Source organism: Typopeltis vanoorti, chromosome 3 (assembly GCF_054136105.1).
Source record: "Typopeltis vanoorti isolate ZY-2024b chromosome 3, IOZ_Tvanoo_1.0, whole genome shotgun sequence".
Lineage (NCBI taxonomy): Eukaryota > Metazoa > Arthropoda > Arachnida > Uropygi > Thelyphonidae > Typopeltis > Typopeltis vanoorti.
Window position 1 is genome coordinate 77,002,016 of NC_143551.1, and position 17,351 is coordinate 77,019,366.

A 17,351-nucleotide genomic window follows, 5' to 3' on the forward strand; every position below is an offset into this window, starting at 1 on the left:
CATACTAGGGGTGGATTACAGAATAGTAGAGGGAGATTTGTCTTGGTTTGATAAAAAAATTGGAGAAGACTCGTGCCAAGAGATCTACCTTATCTTTAGAAAAATTTGCCATGATTCCATCAGAATGAGAGAGAGAGAGAGAGAGGTGAAAACATACTGGGCAGAGGTTTTGCCCAACAGCCTTAGTGAGGGGACCAGAAGACTCAACTGCCATATGAGTAGTAGACAAGCTTAGTACATTTGGCTCTTAGAAAGTCTGCTTTAGATTTGTTGATTTTTGTACAGTTGTTACAGACTAGGATAACTGAGTGAAAGATTGGAGTTTTAAACTCGAGTCATTGGGTTTATGCTGCATTTTTGTCTTAGAGAGCTTTGGCATATTTGTTGGACAACAAAGCTTGTATAAGAGTCATTGATTCTGAGAGGAAATGGGAATATAGGCATTCATCTCAGCAAAAATAATTTCACTTAAAAGATAAGATAAAGTGCTTGGTTCAGAAGAGCAGAAGCAATAATTAGACCATGCAAACAGGGCACAGAAATCACAAAGGTCATCTAAGGTGGCAGCATTATTGTGCCATAGAATACAAAACTGAGATTGGCAGGGAGGAGAACAATATGTGGAAAAGAAATACAAACAAAGTTATGGTCAGAATTACCAAGAAGAGAGCTAACGTGAATATTGGTTCAGGATGTTGGGATAATTATGAGGATTATCTGTAATTCTGGTAGTAGGTTAATAATTTGCATTAGATCAGCACCAACAGCAAACAATTCAGCTTCTCTTCCAGCTTGCTCTGTGAAGAAAGAGAAGGGGAGCCAGTTAAAATAACCTCAGAAGGTTATCTCACTATTAGGATGATTGACTGCATTATAATCAACTTTCATAGATAATCAAAAATATCACTATAGTTATCAGAATTAGAAGAGCAGTAAATACAGCAAATGAACACAAAAATAAAGCAAGGAAATCTTGAGCCAAAGCAGGTCATTTAGAGGAGATTTTTGATCAGATAAAATTAGGTATATGGCACATTAGATCTAACAAAAAGCATATGTCCCCCCCCCCCTCTTGTTGAAGATATTCACGATGTACTGAGGAAAGTTTAGGTGAGCTATAGTCATAGATAATGCCAAGTTGAGATTCAGTGATAAATAACAGATTGGGTTTGAATAGCTATAAGTATACACTGTTAATGTTGGTATTAAGCCCTTTGGTAAAGTGGAAGTATTTTTTTACATGGAGTTTTGTTGATTTGTGGGGGAATGTATTTTTATTGTTGGGGGGAGGGGGTATTCCAGACATTTTTTAAAATTTTGTTAGCTTTTGTGAGAGTTTTTTAACCATGACACCAACATAGCAAGTTCCCAAACTGGAATTCAGGAGTAGCTCTAATAGAGTTCTCTGAATACTCAGACTCTCGACATACAACTTAGCAAGGAGGCAGCAGCAGCAGCATGATTATTTGCTAACTGATGACAAGTTTGATCCTGTGTACTATTTGGCAGCTGGCCTGTGGAAACTGCTTTGCTGCTGTACCCTCAAATGGAGGAGGCACTAGCTTCCCTAGTTGAATTACTATGACTGTGCTCAGCAAGGACACCACTCTCACTGCATGTAAGAAGAAAGGAAGGGGACAGAAACTGGAGACCCTAGAGACAAAACATGCAATAGTCACTTCAAGACTCTAATAAGGACTGTGGTGTTTCACTGGCCAATGAAGGATATCAACCACCTTGAGGTCTAATAATTGCATGAAGAAACTTCTTTCATGCAATTAGATTTCATTAATGCTCTCAGGAATGTGGCTATATTCCCATCAACAGCTATGAATGGCATGTCATATATAAGCTTAGGTAATGGCTATCATGGGCAGTGGCATCAACAAAGAATAAATTTTCAAATTTCTGTGATGTCAATACTGGGAAGATTGGGGAGGGGGGAAACATGAATATCAAATGCTAATTAATATTTTCTTAACTTAAGTTTATTGATAATTAATATATTAAATATCAACTTGTCTCCATTTATGGATAACAATAATAAGTACATTCTTATTATCTCTCACTTATTCCATGAATAAGTAAGAGATAGTTGCATCTGAAATTCTGATAGGGTAAACATGAATTTTAATATATATATGTTTGTATAATTTTCTTACCATTTCCACAAGATTTGAGTAAATATAAGGAAAAACTTTTTCTAAACTCCAAATCAGGAATAAAGCTTGAGATGAGTTAGTCTGATGAAAGGTAAACTATTAAGTTTGGAGCACTGACTTAAAGTAGCAAGATTAATTTCAAGTATAGTAGAAATGTTTGTTTGTTTTTTAGAAATTTTATAAATCAGCTACCTTCCTCTCTAGAAAAAGTAAAAATAATTGTTTCTTAATCACTACTACTTTTTTTTTTTTATGGATAAAAATCTCTTGGTCAGCATCAACTGGTCAACTAGTATCACTACTAAAAACATGGTTCACAAAAAATACATTCATGATATGGATGTGAACATTATAATGTTACCAGGGATGGTGTGTGGGTGGGTGGGGGGTGATGACTGCAGAGGTTCCACAAAAATTCCCTGAAAACCGTTCATTAAAAGACAGTTTACCATGGGCAATTCATTGAGAGACAGTTCATTGCACAACAATTCATCATAAATGCAACTGATCGAAAAAACAATTCACTGAAAAATTCATCTTTCGATAAACTCTTCCATAATTCATGGAAAGACGAATTTTCTTGTAAACTATTGTTTTAAAGTATTTGGTAAGAATACCTAATGTCACCCAAGATGTAGACAACATATGTGAGTGGACATGGAGATGTTATAATTATTTTGTTGTTTTTTACAACATTATTCTGTAAGCGTGCCTGCTAGTTCATTGTGTAGATAGTAATTTATCTCTAGACGAAAAAGTTTGTTCCAATTTTTTCACAACAATGATTGAATTGAAATCAAAACTGATAAACTTTAATATATATCTTAACTATAAAATTTCGTTAAATTTCATCCAGCTAGAGCAGAATTATTAATATCATTTCTAAACTTCTTTATCAAAATTTTCTAATAAAAGTCATTCTGTTGGAACTAAAACTGAACCACATAGACTTCTTGTGCGTTTTACAAATTCCAACATTTGCACATATTCCACTGAGTCTTAGAGTTACTGCAATATAAAATGTCGACATGTCCCTTTATAGCCCCAAATATAGCTGAACTGAAAACCGGAATGTTTTGACAAAGTTTTGTAAAAGATTCAAATACCAAATCAGAGTAAAATTTATCCCATATGACTGGTGTGTGTGTGTAGAAGTCACATACTAATACTACTATTATTGATAATAATAATGGAGCCTGTGTAGTTCAGTCAATATAAACGTAGCTCTTTAGTTAGAAAGACTTGAGTTCAAATCTTGTGCATAATGCAAAGAATTATCAGTCCTTTTCCTGAAGTGGAGTTATCCAGTATAATATGGTAATGGGTAGAGTTTTACTCCCAGAAACTCAGGCATTTCATCCTGCAAACTGGTCCTCATGAACATGCATATCATGCATACAGACATAAAACAGTTACTGAATAAGGAAGACAATGGGAAACCATCTTGTTCTATAATTATTCCCTAGTAAAATACAATACGATGGTATTAACACTAGCATTGTGAAAAAATACCAAATGTACATTATGGAACTCCTAATGTACATTTTTAACTTATCACTGATGACAGGCATGTTTCCTTCAGATTTTAAAAAAGCCGTAGTTGTACCTATTTACAAAAATGGAAACAAAAATAACTTGAAAAATTATAGATCCATCTCCCTTCTAATGGTCTTTTCAAAAATTTTAGAGAAATTGGTAAAAATTAGACTGATGAATTTTTTTGGACAAAAACAACTTCTTTTCAAAGAATCAATTTGGGTTCAGGCAAAGTTTAGCACAAAACATGCTTTACTGAACTTCACAAACACAGTTTATACTTACCCTTGATGAACATAAACTAACAATACCAGTATTTCTAGATATACACAAAGCCTTTAACACTGTACCCCAATTTTAATAAAAAAATTAGAAGTCATAGGAATACGAGGTACTGCCCTAAACTGGTTCAAAAATTACTTAAATGCCAGATCACAAATTGTAAAAATAAACAACAGCCAAAGCAGCTCCAAAACAGTAGACTGCGGTGTACCACAAAAGATTTGTCTTAGGACCAATTTTATTTAATATTTATATCAATGACGTCTGCAATCTTAAACTAAACAGTAAAATAAATACTTTTGCAGATGATACAGCATCATTTTCTCTACAGACACAGCCAAATAAATGCAAACTATTAGTGAATGCTGATCTTTTAAAAGTAACAAATTGGTTCCAGTCAAACAAACTCAGTCTGAATGTTTCAAAAACTAAATATGTAAATTTTAACTTGCAAAATATAACAGGCAAAATGAACTTCATTGCACAATTAATTTTGCATGATTGGAATTGCAGAACAAATTCAAATTGCAACTGTGAGAAAATAGAAAAAGTCAGTGTAATAACTTACTTGGGATTAAAAACTGATAGTAATTTAAGCTGGAAACTGCATATTACCGATGTCATAAAGAAAGTAAGGATTGTGTTAAGCAGACTTTACTACCTAAATAGATTCTTAAATTTAAATATGCTAAAAAGATTATATTCTGCCTGGATTCAAAGCACACTACAATATGGCATATTAAGTTGGGAAGGAATCTATCCCACTATGCTGAAACCATTAGTCTCGACTCAGAATAAAGTAATTCAGATCTTATCTAGAAACAAATACAAGATACTGCAATGTGTAATAAATACACCATACGAAACATACTATCCCTTAAATATTTATATGCCTATAAGGTACTATTTTTCATAAAAAACGACAACGAATACGTAAATATCAAACAAGATGTTGTAAGTTTATTTTCCACTTGGTTAGACTACGATAAATTTAGTTTAATCCTTTACCCAAGTGTAGGCAAACAAAATTTGCACCTGAAGTAGTTCAGGACTGAGGCAACTCGAAGTAAAGGTGGACCAAGCTCTCAATCACTCCTTGTCTCAGTATCTCCCATAATGCAAAGCACATCTCCTTGCAGACATGTATAAAACTATGCATTAAGGGAAGGGCCACTACCCAGACCGGTTTCGACCTTTATTGAGGGCTCGTCAGTGGCAGGCAGACTCAGAAGTGGTGATACTAAGGCAGAAGCAATAGAGAGGTCATATTTACTTATACGAGTTGCCAAAAGGTGTACCACCTTATTATTAATTTACTCTGGATTTAGAGAAAGATGTAGGAAGTTTATTTTCCACTTGGTTAGACTATAATAAATTTAGTTTAATTCTTTACCCAAGTGTAGGCATACAAAGTTTGCACCTGAAGTATCTTCAGGACTGAGGCAACTCATAGTAAAGGTGGACCAAGCTTTCATCACTCCTTGTCTCAGCTTGGTCCACCTTTACTACGAGTTGCCTACACTTGGGTAAAGGATTAAACTAAATTTATTACAGTCTAACCAAGTGGAAAATAAACTTCAAACATCTTTCTCTAAATGCAGAGTAAATTAATAATACGGTGGTACACCTTTGGGCAACTCATATAAGTAAATATGATCTCTCTATTGCTTCTGCCTTAGTATCACCACTTCTGGGTCTACCTCCCACTAAGGAGACCTCAATAAAGGTCGAAACCGGTCTGGGTAGTAGCCCTTCCCTTAATGCATAGCATTATACATGTCCACAAAGAGATGTGCTTTGCATTATGGGAGATACTGAGATGAGTGATGAGAACTTGATCCACCTTTATTACGAGTTGCCTTAGTCCTGAACTACTTCAGGCACAAACTTTGTTTGCCTACACTTGAGTAAAGGATTAAACTAAATTTATTACATAAAACAAGATGCTTTCCTTAGTAGACAAAAGGGCCTAAAATATATGGTTCCTAAAACAAATAAAGAAGCAATACACAACCAATATACTTATTTAGTGCCAAAAACATTCGACACACTTCCTTTAACAATAAGAAATGAAACTAATCCAAACAAATACAAAACTCTAGCGAAAGAATATTTATTTTCCCATGAAAATGAGGAAGATCTGTTCAAAATAATTCTATAAATTCCATAGTAATGGTTTGCAACATATTTGTATTCAAAGATCCAGTTTCATGTGTAAAATGTAAAAAATTTAAATGCTATTTAACTACTTTGTTTTATTTTGTTCCTAATTAATGTTATGCAACTTTCTCTGTACATATTAGCATATCTCCTGTGAAGCAATACACAAACATTATTATATCCATATATTATATGGATGTACATATGTGTATATAATGATAATGCATTACATAACTTTTTGTAACTTTATGCATATCGTAACCTGGACAAGCTGTTGCTCTTGGGTTACACATGATTGTCAAAATTTTGTACTAGAATATGAAGCTTACAAAATAAAATAATTATATCACATTAAAAAAAGAAAAAAAATAGCATTGCTACCCCACCAACCATTCGGTTGAGGAGAGAGGAAGATAAAGTGAATAATAATTATAATAATAAAGATTTTTTATATAATCGTTTCAAGATTGCGTAAAACATAAAATACACACGTGTAAAAACAAAAAATAATGACAAAGATATATTCCTCAAAAAAAAGCCACACACATCTACATGACATATATAAAGGGAATATCATGTAAGTTTCAATTACATTCAAGTTAATCCATTAAAAACCGCAGGTCTTTTGGGTAAATTCACTTCCCATCTTGAAATTCATTTTTCAGTGAACTGTTCATTCGATGATTTGTACATACTGACTACAGAAGCATATGCAAGGAACATTGATGACGAAGGTAGTAGATTCAGGACTATTTGGTGTGATGTGGAAGTAAAGAGAGAAAGTATATAGTTAGTTCATTTCATAAGCCAGGGGTTACTGAGTTGAAGATAAAATATAGGAATATTTCTTCAGTAAATACACTATATGTAATCAGTATAAGGTTTTTTAAGTATGATAAACAAGTTGGAAGAAACAGTTCCTATCCTTCTCATCCTTCTAGGACGGGTTGAGCCCCCTCCTAATGAGGGGTTACTGGCGTATTAATGCAGCCGGTTCGCCACTCCTCTGCTGCATCCTCTAAGGGCGATATTATTGACTGTATCCATGTGTGTTCAATCATCCCGCAAGCAGGCCAGTTTGCCTGCTTGCTGGATGAAAAACCCCAGATAAACTGGGGGGGGGGGGGGGAAGACCCTGCTGGAAGGAACAGTTAGCATATGAGAAAGATAGAATTAAGAGTTATTTAGAAATAAATACCTTTAACAGCATGTGATGAGGTGGGGAGGAGCTCATTAGGGTTAATAGTTTTGGATCTAGTAAACTACAAATGAGGATAGGAATTATGCAGGCCTGACTGCAGAGGTGATTCAGGCATGGCTAAGAAAGAACAGCAGCAAATTAAGAAAAAAGAGCCTCAAATAACATCATGAACATTTACAGGAAATCTACATTATATAGAGATCTGCAATGTGCCAGATACCATAAGTGTCAGAATGATAGAAATTATTGTACATGTATGATTAAAATTATAAAGAACTGCAGCATTGTGGAGAAAGTTTAAAAAGAAAGGTGATGAACATGATTACTAACCAGCAGAGACCAGAAGAGTAACAAGAATGATAAGGAAGCAAATTCAGATTATGAGAAAAAATTAGATGATATGGAAAAAGGAAAAACTAGAGATTCTCTCTCTTTAATCTCTTCCCCATCTTAGTGACTTGTAAAAGGAAGAATGATTATCTAAAAACAACTTTAAGGAATGCAGATGATGAGGCAGTGACAGACATTGTTGATTTATGGCTGAAGCAACAAAAACTATGAGGCTAATGTCTGTAAATATCAAAATAAGAGTTTTTTTTTTTTTTGTTTTTTTTTGGGGGGGTGATGAAAAATCCTCCACCTCTGTATGATAGAAGTAAAAGAAATAGTTGATATCTTGAATAATTACCTCAAAGTATATCATCTTCATATCATGGAAGGATTTCATGAGAGATTAGAGGTGAACCTGCTGGAATGTAGACGGCACTATTTTTGTTAGGGAATTAGGCCACTAATGTTCTTCTAGAATAGCTTCCTCATAGGAATGTAACCCACAACCAGTGTTCTAAGTGGTTTAATTTTTGCCTTTAATTGGCAACTATACTGCTAAAAGTATCATTTCTGTAAAGTTATGGTTAGACAGGCTCTAACACTGTTCCAAATGGGGGGGGGGTATTCTGGAACCGTGTTTTATTTTCAAAATATGGCAGCATGATATTGCAAAATCTTGATATCAGTATTTCTGAATTTTATTATATTAAATAATAATATAAATATTTATATAATTATCTATTTATAGGTTACAAGTTAAAATAATATATTTAAATATAATAAATACATTGTTGTGAGCAACAATGCTTTGTATTCTCTTATTTTTTTAAGATCTGCATAAACAGTGCTTTGAACTTTTATTTCTGATTCAACTGCTTAAGTGCTTAATACCCATGATTTCTTCAAGATCAAATGCACATATCTTCATAGCAAGGAATGTGCATTGGACTATACCCTACTAACTCACCATTCATCATGTAAAAAATCTACCCCTCCCTCCACTTTAACTCACCTTTAAACCAGTTTTTTTTTTTTAATACCATCACTTTTCTGCCTATTCAATGAACTCTGCAATTTATATTTCAACTTCTCCCCACAATAAACATTCCAGAGTCCCAATATTGGCAACAGAGGTGATCACATTTGTATGATGTACAAAATCAAGATCAATGTCTGCCTATATAAAAGACAATACTTACAAAGAGAACTTATGGACTTTTAAAAAGGTGCTATCACTGGGTGCCATATCAGTTCATGATATTGTTAAAAGACTGCAAAATGCCCAAAATAAACTGTAAACAACATTATCACCTAATGCACATGTGACAGTGTACCTTAGTTAAGAAAGGACAGGAAGATTCTAGAATTGGCACCAATATCCAATCAGAAATACCAGGAGTCCAATTTGGAAATATACAATCAACAGTTCACAGTCAAGATTCAGTTTAGTTACAGGACATTACATACAAAATGTGCATGTGTAGCTTCATTTCTAAAGGAGCAGCCAAACAAAACCCATGACAATCAACAACACAGAGTACACTAGTGTGAGGAACACCATGACTGGTTTGTAGTAGATACTGGGAAGTCTGTATTATGAAGCAAAAATCATGCTACACCCTTTTCTGATCAGATGAATGAGTGAGCATAAATAAGTGCATCATTCCAGCTGCGGTTTGGTGGAAGAAGTGTAATGGGCTCAAGCTGTTTCTTGTGGATGAACTCAGGCCTTTAATTGTTGAAGTGAGTGAAAAGATGAATGCTGATGAACATACAACACCTCTGAATAATACTCTGCTTCTTACATAGCAGTTTTATGGAAGAATTGACAAAGTGTCCGCAAGTGCTAATGCAACATAGTTTGAGGAAAGTGATGTGAAAATTCTTGAATGACTGATCTACACAGTCCTAATCTCAACTGAACAAAAAAAAATTTCTAGAATGAAGCATAATATTTAGTGCAAGTCAGACTAGTGCATCCAGGAAACAGTACATGGACTGGGGGGTCATGCTGAAGGAAGAATGGTCCAAAAACCTGACGTATTATCACAAACTAGTGAAGAGTATATCTGAAAGAGTGACAAGTATGATATTAGACAAGAACATGTCATTGAGGTATGTGCAATTTATTTCTCTGAAATACAGTGCTGTTCCTTCAGAAAAAAAGAAAGAGACATTTTTAATGAATAAGAAAATTATTGCTTTTAGTTTCTGTTTGAAAACTCAAGCTTTTCAACTAATATATAGAACATACTATTATTATTTAACATTAATTGTATCTCACCAGTTAAGCATTATATTCAAGTAATAATGATGATAAAATGAGTGAAAATAAATTATAATTTTCAAATTTTGTGATAAAAACTATTATTGTTATGTGTAGAGGTTTGCTTAGTCATTGTTATCTCATTTATCTAAATATTTCATAAAATAAATTAGATAAGGTAAGTCTATAACCTACCATTCTTTCTAAACACACTGGGCATGTTGGCAATTCTGTATGTCCAGGCAAAGGAAAACAAGCTTCCTACAAAATAGAAATATAAAATTTTAATAATCGCTTTACAAGTAAATGATAAGCAAACAATATACAGTGGAACCTCGGTTGTTGAACTTAATTCATTCCCGAAGGCTGTTCGGAACCAAATTGTTTGAAAACTGAAACCATTTTCCCATAAGAATTAATGTAACATGGATTAATTTTCCCGAACCCCAGATGATTGTTTATTTAAACCTTTCCAACAGTACTTCATGCATAGGATCGTATACAAATATAATGAAAATGCATAAAATCTTACATAAAAAGATTAAACACAATAAATAGATAAAATAAAAACAAAAATTTAACTTCACTTTAACTATACATATGGAGGAGAGCTGGAGGATGGCGTAAGTGGAAGGAGGTGAGTAAGGGGAGTCCCCTTCCATAAAAACATTAATTTTTTTTGTTGTTCATTTATTTTTGAGTATTGTACATATCGTTGATTTCGCCATACTGAACTGCATAGTAAGATTAGAGACATGAACCCATTTTCATGTTTGGATATGATTTCTTTTTTAATCTCTATCATGGTTCTAATAACTTTTCTTTTCGCTTTGCTGCTATCCCTATTCTTCTGTGGTTCAATGGTGGCTTAATTAATAATAATTTATGAAAAAAAAAAAAAAAAAAACACAAAGAAAATCAAGAAACACTGCAAATTCGAGCAAGTGTCTGCACTGAACGAAGGCTGCCGCGTAACTGACGCTTTCCCACCTTACAGCTCAGCATGGGTAGCTCGTGGTTGCCGTTTGCCTGTTCGGGAACTGAAATTCTATTTGGAAACCGGGGCATTTTTTGTTCGGAAAATATGTTCGGGAACTGAATTGTTCGAGAACAGAGGCATTCGACAACCGAGGTTCCACTGTACATATGAAATTTTCAATATGTAATCTAAGGTTAAAAAAACAGCTAAAGAATTTCTTCGAAATGAACTGAATTTAGATTTAAGTTGCTTAAAGTTAGCTAGTTGAGAGTTAGTAAAAACTATGAGAAATTATATTTTCATGTAAATTACATGTGTATTTAGGTGTTTGTCCCACCGTGAGCATGGATGTTTGCGATTGTCTGTGAAAATACTGGTGGTGGTGGTGGTGGTGAGTAGCAAATGGAGAAGTTGCAGTTCGTTGTAGGTAGTGGAGACAGAAAGTTGTAGAGTAGGTGCTCTCCCTCGATGAGTCTTTGGACTCCCTGGAGGTGTCAAGTGATCTCATGTTGGAGGCTTAATGGATTGTATACAGCACTCAGAAAGGATTAAAAACAGAATTTTATTCTTCCTATATTTCGTCTCAGTCAATGAGACATCTTCAGGGATTACAAAAAAACTAATGTAACATAAAAACAAATAACAAACAATACTAAGCCCAACCACACGGGTGACACTAAGGTCCTATCTAAGTGGAGTGCCCTCTAAGGGCGGTTGTAGGTGGCCTGGAATGTAAAGTGGGACCTCTGGTGATAAGCGTTTCCTGAATCTTAGGAAGCTTAATGCAACCATATTTGTTAAGATTTGGTTGATTCCTGAGAGCTGCTGCTGATTCTAAGAATAGAATAGAAATTTTAATTACACAAGAAAATAAGTACAAAAATTAAACTTAAAATTTATCTAATAATTTATATGTCCTCCTCTGTTCCTATTAAGTTAAGTAATTTGTTTAGGCATGGACTCTACCAACTTAGAACACATTTTTCTTATTTGTGCAACTCGAGTCTGTCTCACTATATGCCTGGGAAAGGAGTGTCATATTCGATTCCTGTCAACAACGTGAGGAGCTTAAGGATCTTCCTCAGCCATAGCCAAGTTAGCCGGTCTTGGGCGTGGACAGCAGTCCCCCTCCCATCCCCAGTTTATCTGGGGTTTTTCATCCCGCAAGCAGGCAAACCGGCCCTGTGAACACACACGGATACAGTCATGAATATCGCCTTTAGGGGATGCAGCAGAGGAGTGGTGAACTGGCTGCATTAATACATCAGTAACCCCCTCATTAGGAGGGGACTCCACCCGTCCTAGACGGATGAGAAGGATAGGAGATAGGATAGGTGCATCTCGAAACCATACTTTTATAATGGACTTTCATTAAGTTATCCTTTGTATCATAATTTAATTTTCCAAATTTCTTTTTCACTATGGTCCACATATTTTCTATTGGGTAAATGTCATGAGAGTTATCTGGCCACTGAAGCAATTGGATGTTGTGATTTTTAAGGAACTCTTTCACTTTTTTTGATGTGTAGCATGGAATGAGATACTGTTGGAAGATGAGTTCTTTGTCTTTCTGGATCTGTGGAACCACTCTTTTTCTCCAATATTTTTATGCATTGGTCACTTTTCATCATACCAACAACAGGCACAAGTGATCCTGGAACATCATGTGTAAAAAAACTCCAGAACATCTTTTTAACTGGGTGTTTAGGAGCTTGTTGAAAGTGGGTAGGAGAAGTCTTCTCAGCTGCTGATTTGTGAACATAAGGTACTTGCTCTCCTTGGACAAAGAAATGACTCTTATTTGAGAATATGACCTTCCAATTCTCAACAGTCGAATCTTTGTATACTTTTGCCACTGGAGCTTCTTTTTCTGTAAAGCCTTCGTCAACAATTGTTTATTTTTTGCTCTATGTGCAGTCCTCCCTGCTTCCAGCAAACTTCAACGGAGTCTCATGTCAGAAATATTGTCTATAGCAGACAACCATGAATCCATTTTCCTTTTCCAAAGTAAACAATCTTGAGTAAGTGCAGTTTTCCTTTCTGTCAGGAGAAAATATCTGTTTCCCTAAACCTCTTTAAAATTGCATTAACAGTACCCAAATATAAATCACACTCATTGGCAATTTGTCTTTGAACCATGGATGTGTGCTGAGAAAGAGTACATGTTGTTGAATGCTTTCTTGGAGATGTATCCATTTTATAGCTACACAAAAGAAATAAATGAATGTCAGCTTGTTTACACTATTAACAAACATCATAGAGACAGTTAAAACACATAGCACTCAACCAAAACCAAACTTATTGTGAAATGAAACAAAAACCAAACCAAAACCTGGATGAAAATTTGGCTTGTTCAGATTAATTTGCTTGTTACTGTATATTTACATCTTACCTGAAATACTTGATAACAAATCCCTCTATAATTCTCATTTTTAGTTTAATTTAGCTATTTTCTTAGTATCTTCTCAAGTATGCGTGCCTCAAACCAGACTCATTAGGGAAATTACTCCATAATTCTCATATTCAGTTTTATTTCCTATTTTATAGGTGGGTATTAAGAAGGCTCTATCACAATTATCCACAATTTGAGCTTCTGACTAAGCCCTTGGAACTGTGATAACCACTGTAAAACTTGTATACCTCCATATTTCAGTATTCTGGTTGAATATCATCTGCCTTTCTGATGACTTTTTCTTCCTCAAGTATTGTATATATATACTCTCTTCACTGCATTTTCAAACTTTAGCATTTTCTACCACTGTTCTTGCTACTTATCCATTTTAACAATATTTCAAAATAATTACTTCACACATCCCTAATATGTTTCTCTTCAGTTTGTATATTATTATTATTATTATTGTATAGACGCCTCCATGGAGTCTGAAGGCTCATCTTGGGGAGATCCAAACTATCCACGTAATCTATCATATCTCTCCTTGAACCCATTAACAGACAAAGCAATCATAACAGTCTCTGGCAACCCATTCCACTCATTCACAACACTCCAAGCAAAAAATCTAGTCCTCACACACCCCTACTAACCACATCTTTATTCAACTTCCAGGGATAACCCCTTGTTATAGTCCCTCAAGCCAAGTGCTGAAACATTTCACATGCATCAATCCTATAAAACCCTCTAAGTACTGACAACCTATTTAAATCATCCTGCAAGCTTTCCATATCACCTTGATTAACTATTATTCTACCTAATTTTGCATAATCAGCAAACAATTGAATATTTCCTTTCAAATTATTTCCTATATCATTTATGTACAAATTAAACAGCAAAGACTGAACCTTGTGGCACACCACTAGTCACCTGCCTCAATTCTGCCCCTCCATATATCACTTTTTGATATCTGCCCAGCAGCCACCCTCTTATCTACCTAACCAGCATCATAATCCAACCCCATTTGTTCTAATTTGCATAACAGAGTTTCATGTGGTATTCTGTTCAAATGCCTTTGCACAAAGTCCAGCACAATCGTCGTATAACCATTTCCTTTATCCAACTCTGCTGTTACTATATTATGAAAAGGCAGTAAATTACTAAGGCAATGACCAACCCTTCACAATGCCATGTTGCCCCTCATAAAGTATCATATTTTTATACACCAATTCATGAATTCTCTTTACTTAGAACCTCCTTATATAAGGAAATTATTTTGTCCTCTTTCCACTCCTTTGGAACTCTACCAGAGCTGAGACTTAAAGAGCTTAGTCAGGGGCATTGCCAGTTCCCTTGGACATTCTTGCAAAACCCGAGCTGATATTCGATCTAATCCCTCAACTGTATTTACACTGAGGTTCTGCAATATCCTAAGAACCTTCAATTCATCCACCTCTGTTACCGCATTAGGGTCTGTCACATATGTTAAAGCAGTAACCTCACTATGATGATATCCCCTTGCAAAGTGGTCACTTAGTAACTCAACAATTTCATCTGCTTCTGTCAGATCGTGATCGTCACTCATTAAGGGTTAAACTTCCATAGTCATTCTTCCTCTTACTTGCCATATAACTAAAGAACTCTCTGGGATTTCCTTTGGCTTTCAGTTCAAAGCTAAGCTATCTAGAAAAATAAAAAAAAGAAGAAGCTACATCTGCATTGTATTTGGAGGAAAAGCAGGTTAAGAATAGGCACAGAATGTTGAGAATGATGAAGATATTACTCATGATTAAGTTCATATTATTACTAGCTCATTGTCAATTTTCTTCCAAACTGATCTGTTAATTGTCAGGACTAATATTGACAGATCTTACATTTCAGTTCTTCCAAGGCATTACTAACTGAATCAATCCAGCTAGATCTTGCTGAGTCTTTTTCCTGCCATCAAATACTTTTCTGCTAATCTTTGAACTCTCCCAATCTGTTTAAGTGACCATATCTCAGATTAGCTTTGTTCACACATTCTTGAATGTTAATAATATCAAATTCCTTTCTAATCTTCATTTTTAATGATTCTCCCATTCATACCATCTGTTCACTGCAAATTTTCTCAGAACTCTCATATTTGCCGTTCCTAGTCTTCAATTAACTGTTTTATTTCTAACCCAACTCTCAAGGCCCATAAGTTACAACTGGTTTGAACACGTTCTTGTATATTGCTAGTTTAGTGTTTTAGGTAATTTCTATCTTATTCAATATAAATTTATGCTATGTTGTGGTGTTGAGACAGTTATTTCAACACCATAACAGATATGCTTATTTGGTTATTTAACTTAATTTTAATAATGATGAGGCTTTCAGTAAAATTTCTAACAAAAACAAACATTATTAGCATATTAAAAAAAAAAAAAAAACAGCAGCTTGAATATTTAAATGCTACAATATCAAAATGAGGGCACAAGTCTTGTACATATCAAAATGGTTCACTAGTTATTACTACTACTAACAGCAGGAGTAATGACTAGTGAAAATATTCACTGATACTCAGCATCAATGAATACTGTGTAATGATGATAATTTAATTCTAATGATAGAAAGTATTTTACCTTGGGTCTAATAAATGTTAAAGATACCAAGCTATTTTAAACCTGATTTTACTCCATTTCCCAAGTAAGCAAACAGACAAACAAGTCAAATTTGCGCCTGCAAGTGTTGCAATAAGGTTATTTAATAAGGTTAAAACACCTTATGGTAACTTGTTCTGGTAAAATACTTATAGGCTCTGTATTACCAAAATCTTGGTATTTCTAGCCTGGCTCCCACTGATGAGACCTCAATAAAGGTCGAAACTGGTCTGGGTAGTGGCCCCTTGCCCTTAATACAAAGCGTCATACATCTCCTCCACGAGATGTGCTTTGCATTAAGGGTAAATATTAAGATTAGTGATCAGAGCTTATACTACTTTTACCATGAGTTGCCTTGGTCTTGCACTACATGCAGGGTCAGCTAGATTTTCAACACTTGCAGGTGCAAATTTGACTTGTTTGTCTGTTTGCTTACTTGGAAAATGGAGTAAAACCAGGTTTAAAATAGCTTGGTATCTTTAACATTAATTCTAATGATGTTAAGTTTAGGATGCAGATATGCAAATCTTTGAAAATAAACCATCCGATGATGATGATTGCATATAGGTCTTGCAGATCTTTCTCTCTCACAAGGAGGTGGAGATGCATACTCTTCAATTATAGTAGATATTCAGAACAACTCATTGTGATGTCAACTGCTTAGCACAAAGCACTATTTGTTATAGATGACATAAGCTTAGATGAAAATAAGGGCATTATTTCTGGTTATAGAAACGGGATGATAGGTACTGGATCTGGTTATAAGACAGAAGAGCTATCAGTAACTGAAGTGGTCATGTTGCCTTCGAGTGGGGAGAGTGACCATGCAGTCTTGACTTGGGATAAAACATTAGGAATATTCTTCAAGAAGGGATATATGTGGAACTACAATACAGGTGATTATGACATGCTTAGGAGGAAGCTTGAAGTCATGCCACAGTGAATAAACTGCAAAAGGAAGGATGTTATTAGTGCATGGGAAATAGTTAAGGGGCATCTGGAGGAAGCGATATCAAATTGTATGCCAAGGTCAGGACAGTTAATCGGGTAGGAGTCAGATGGAGTAGCACCATTAAGTATGAGCTGAAAAACATGAAAATGTTGTTGAGAGTATATATAAAGAGAAAGGCAACTATCAAGCTCATGAACCTCAATCAAGCTCAAGCTTACTGTGCTGGTTACCAAAGGCAAGAATGGTAACCAGCACAGTAAGGAAGGCAAAATCAGACTGTGAGAAGAAACTAGCCAAACAGGCCAAAGAAAATCTAAAGGAGTCTTTGTCTATGTGGCAAGTAAGAGGAAGAATAACTATGGAGGGATAAGTTTAATGAGAGCTGATGGTGGTGAGCTGACAGAAACAGACTAAATAGCTGAGCTACTGGGCAACCACTATGTAAGGGTATATCATCCAAGTGATAAATG

The 17,351-nt window shown here is 34.9% G+C and overlaps 1 protein-coding gene across 1 annotated transcript in view; it reads right to left on the reverse strand.

Moving 5' to 3' along the window:
* The window catches only part of LOC150108289 (BRCA1-associated protein), a 257,850-nt gene that overhangs the window by 149,111 nt on the left and 91,388 nt on the right, over nucleotides 1–17,351 (reverse strand). The window contains exon 7 of the mRNA XM_090415728.1: nucleotides 10,133–10,198. Within this exon, the coding sequence (XP_090271854.1) occupies nucleotides 10,133–10,198 (66 nt within the window). The remainder of the gene's footprint in view (nucleotides 1–10,132; nucleotides 10,199–17,351) is intronic.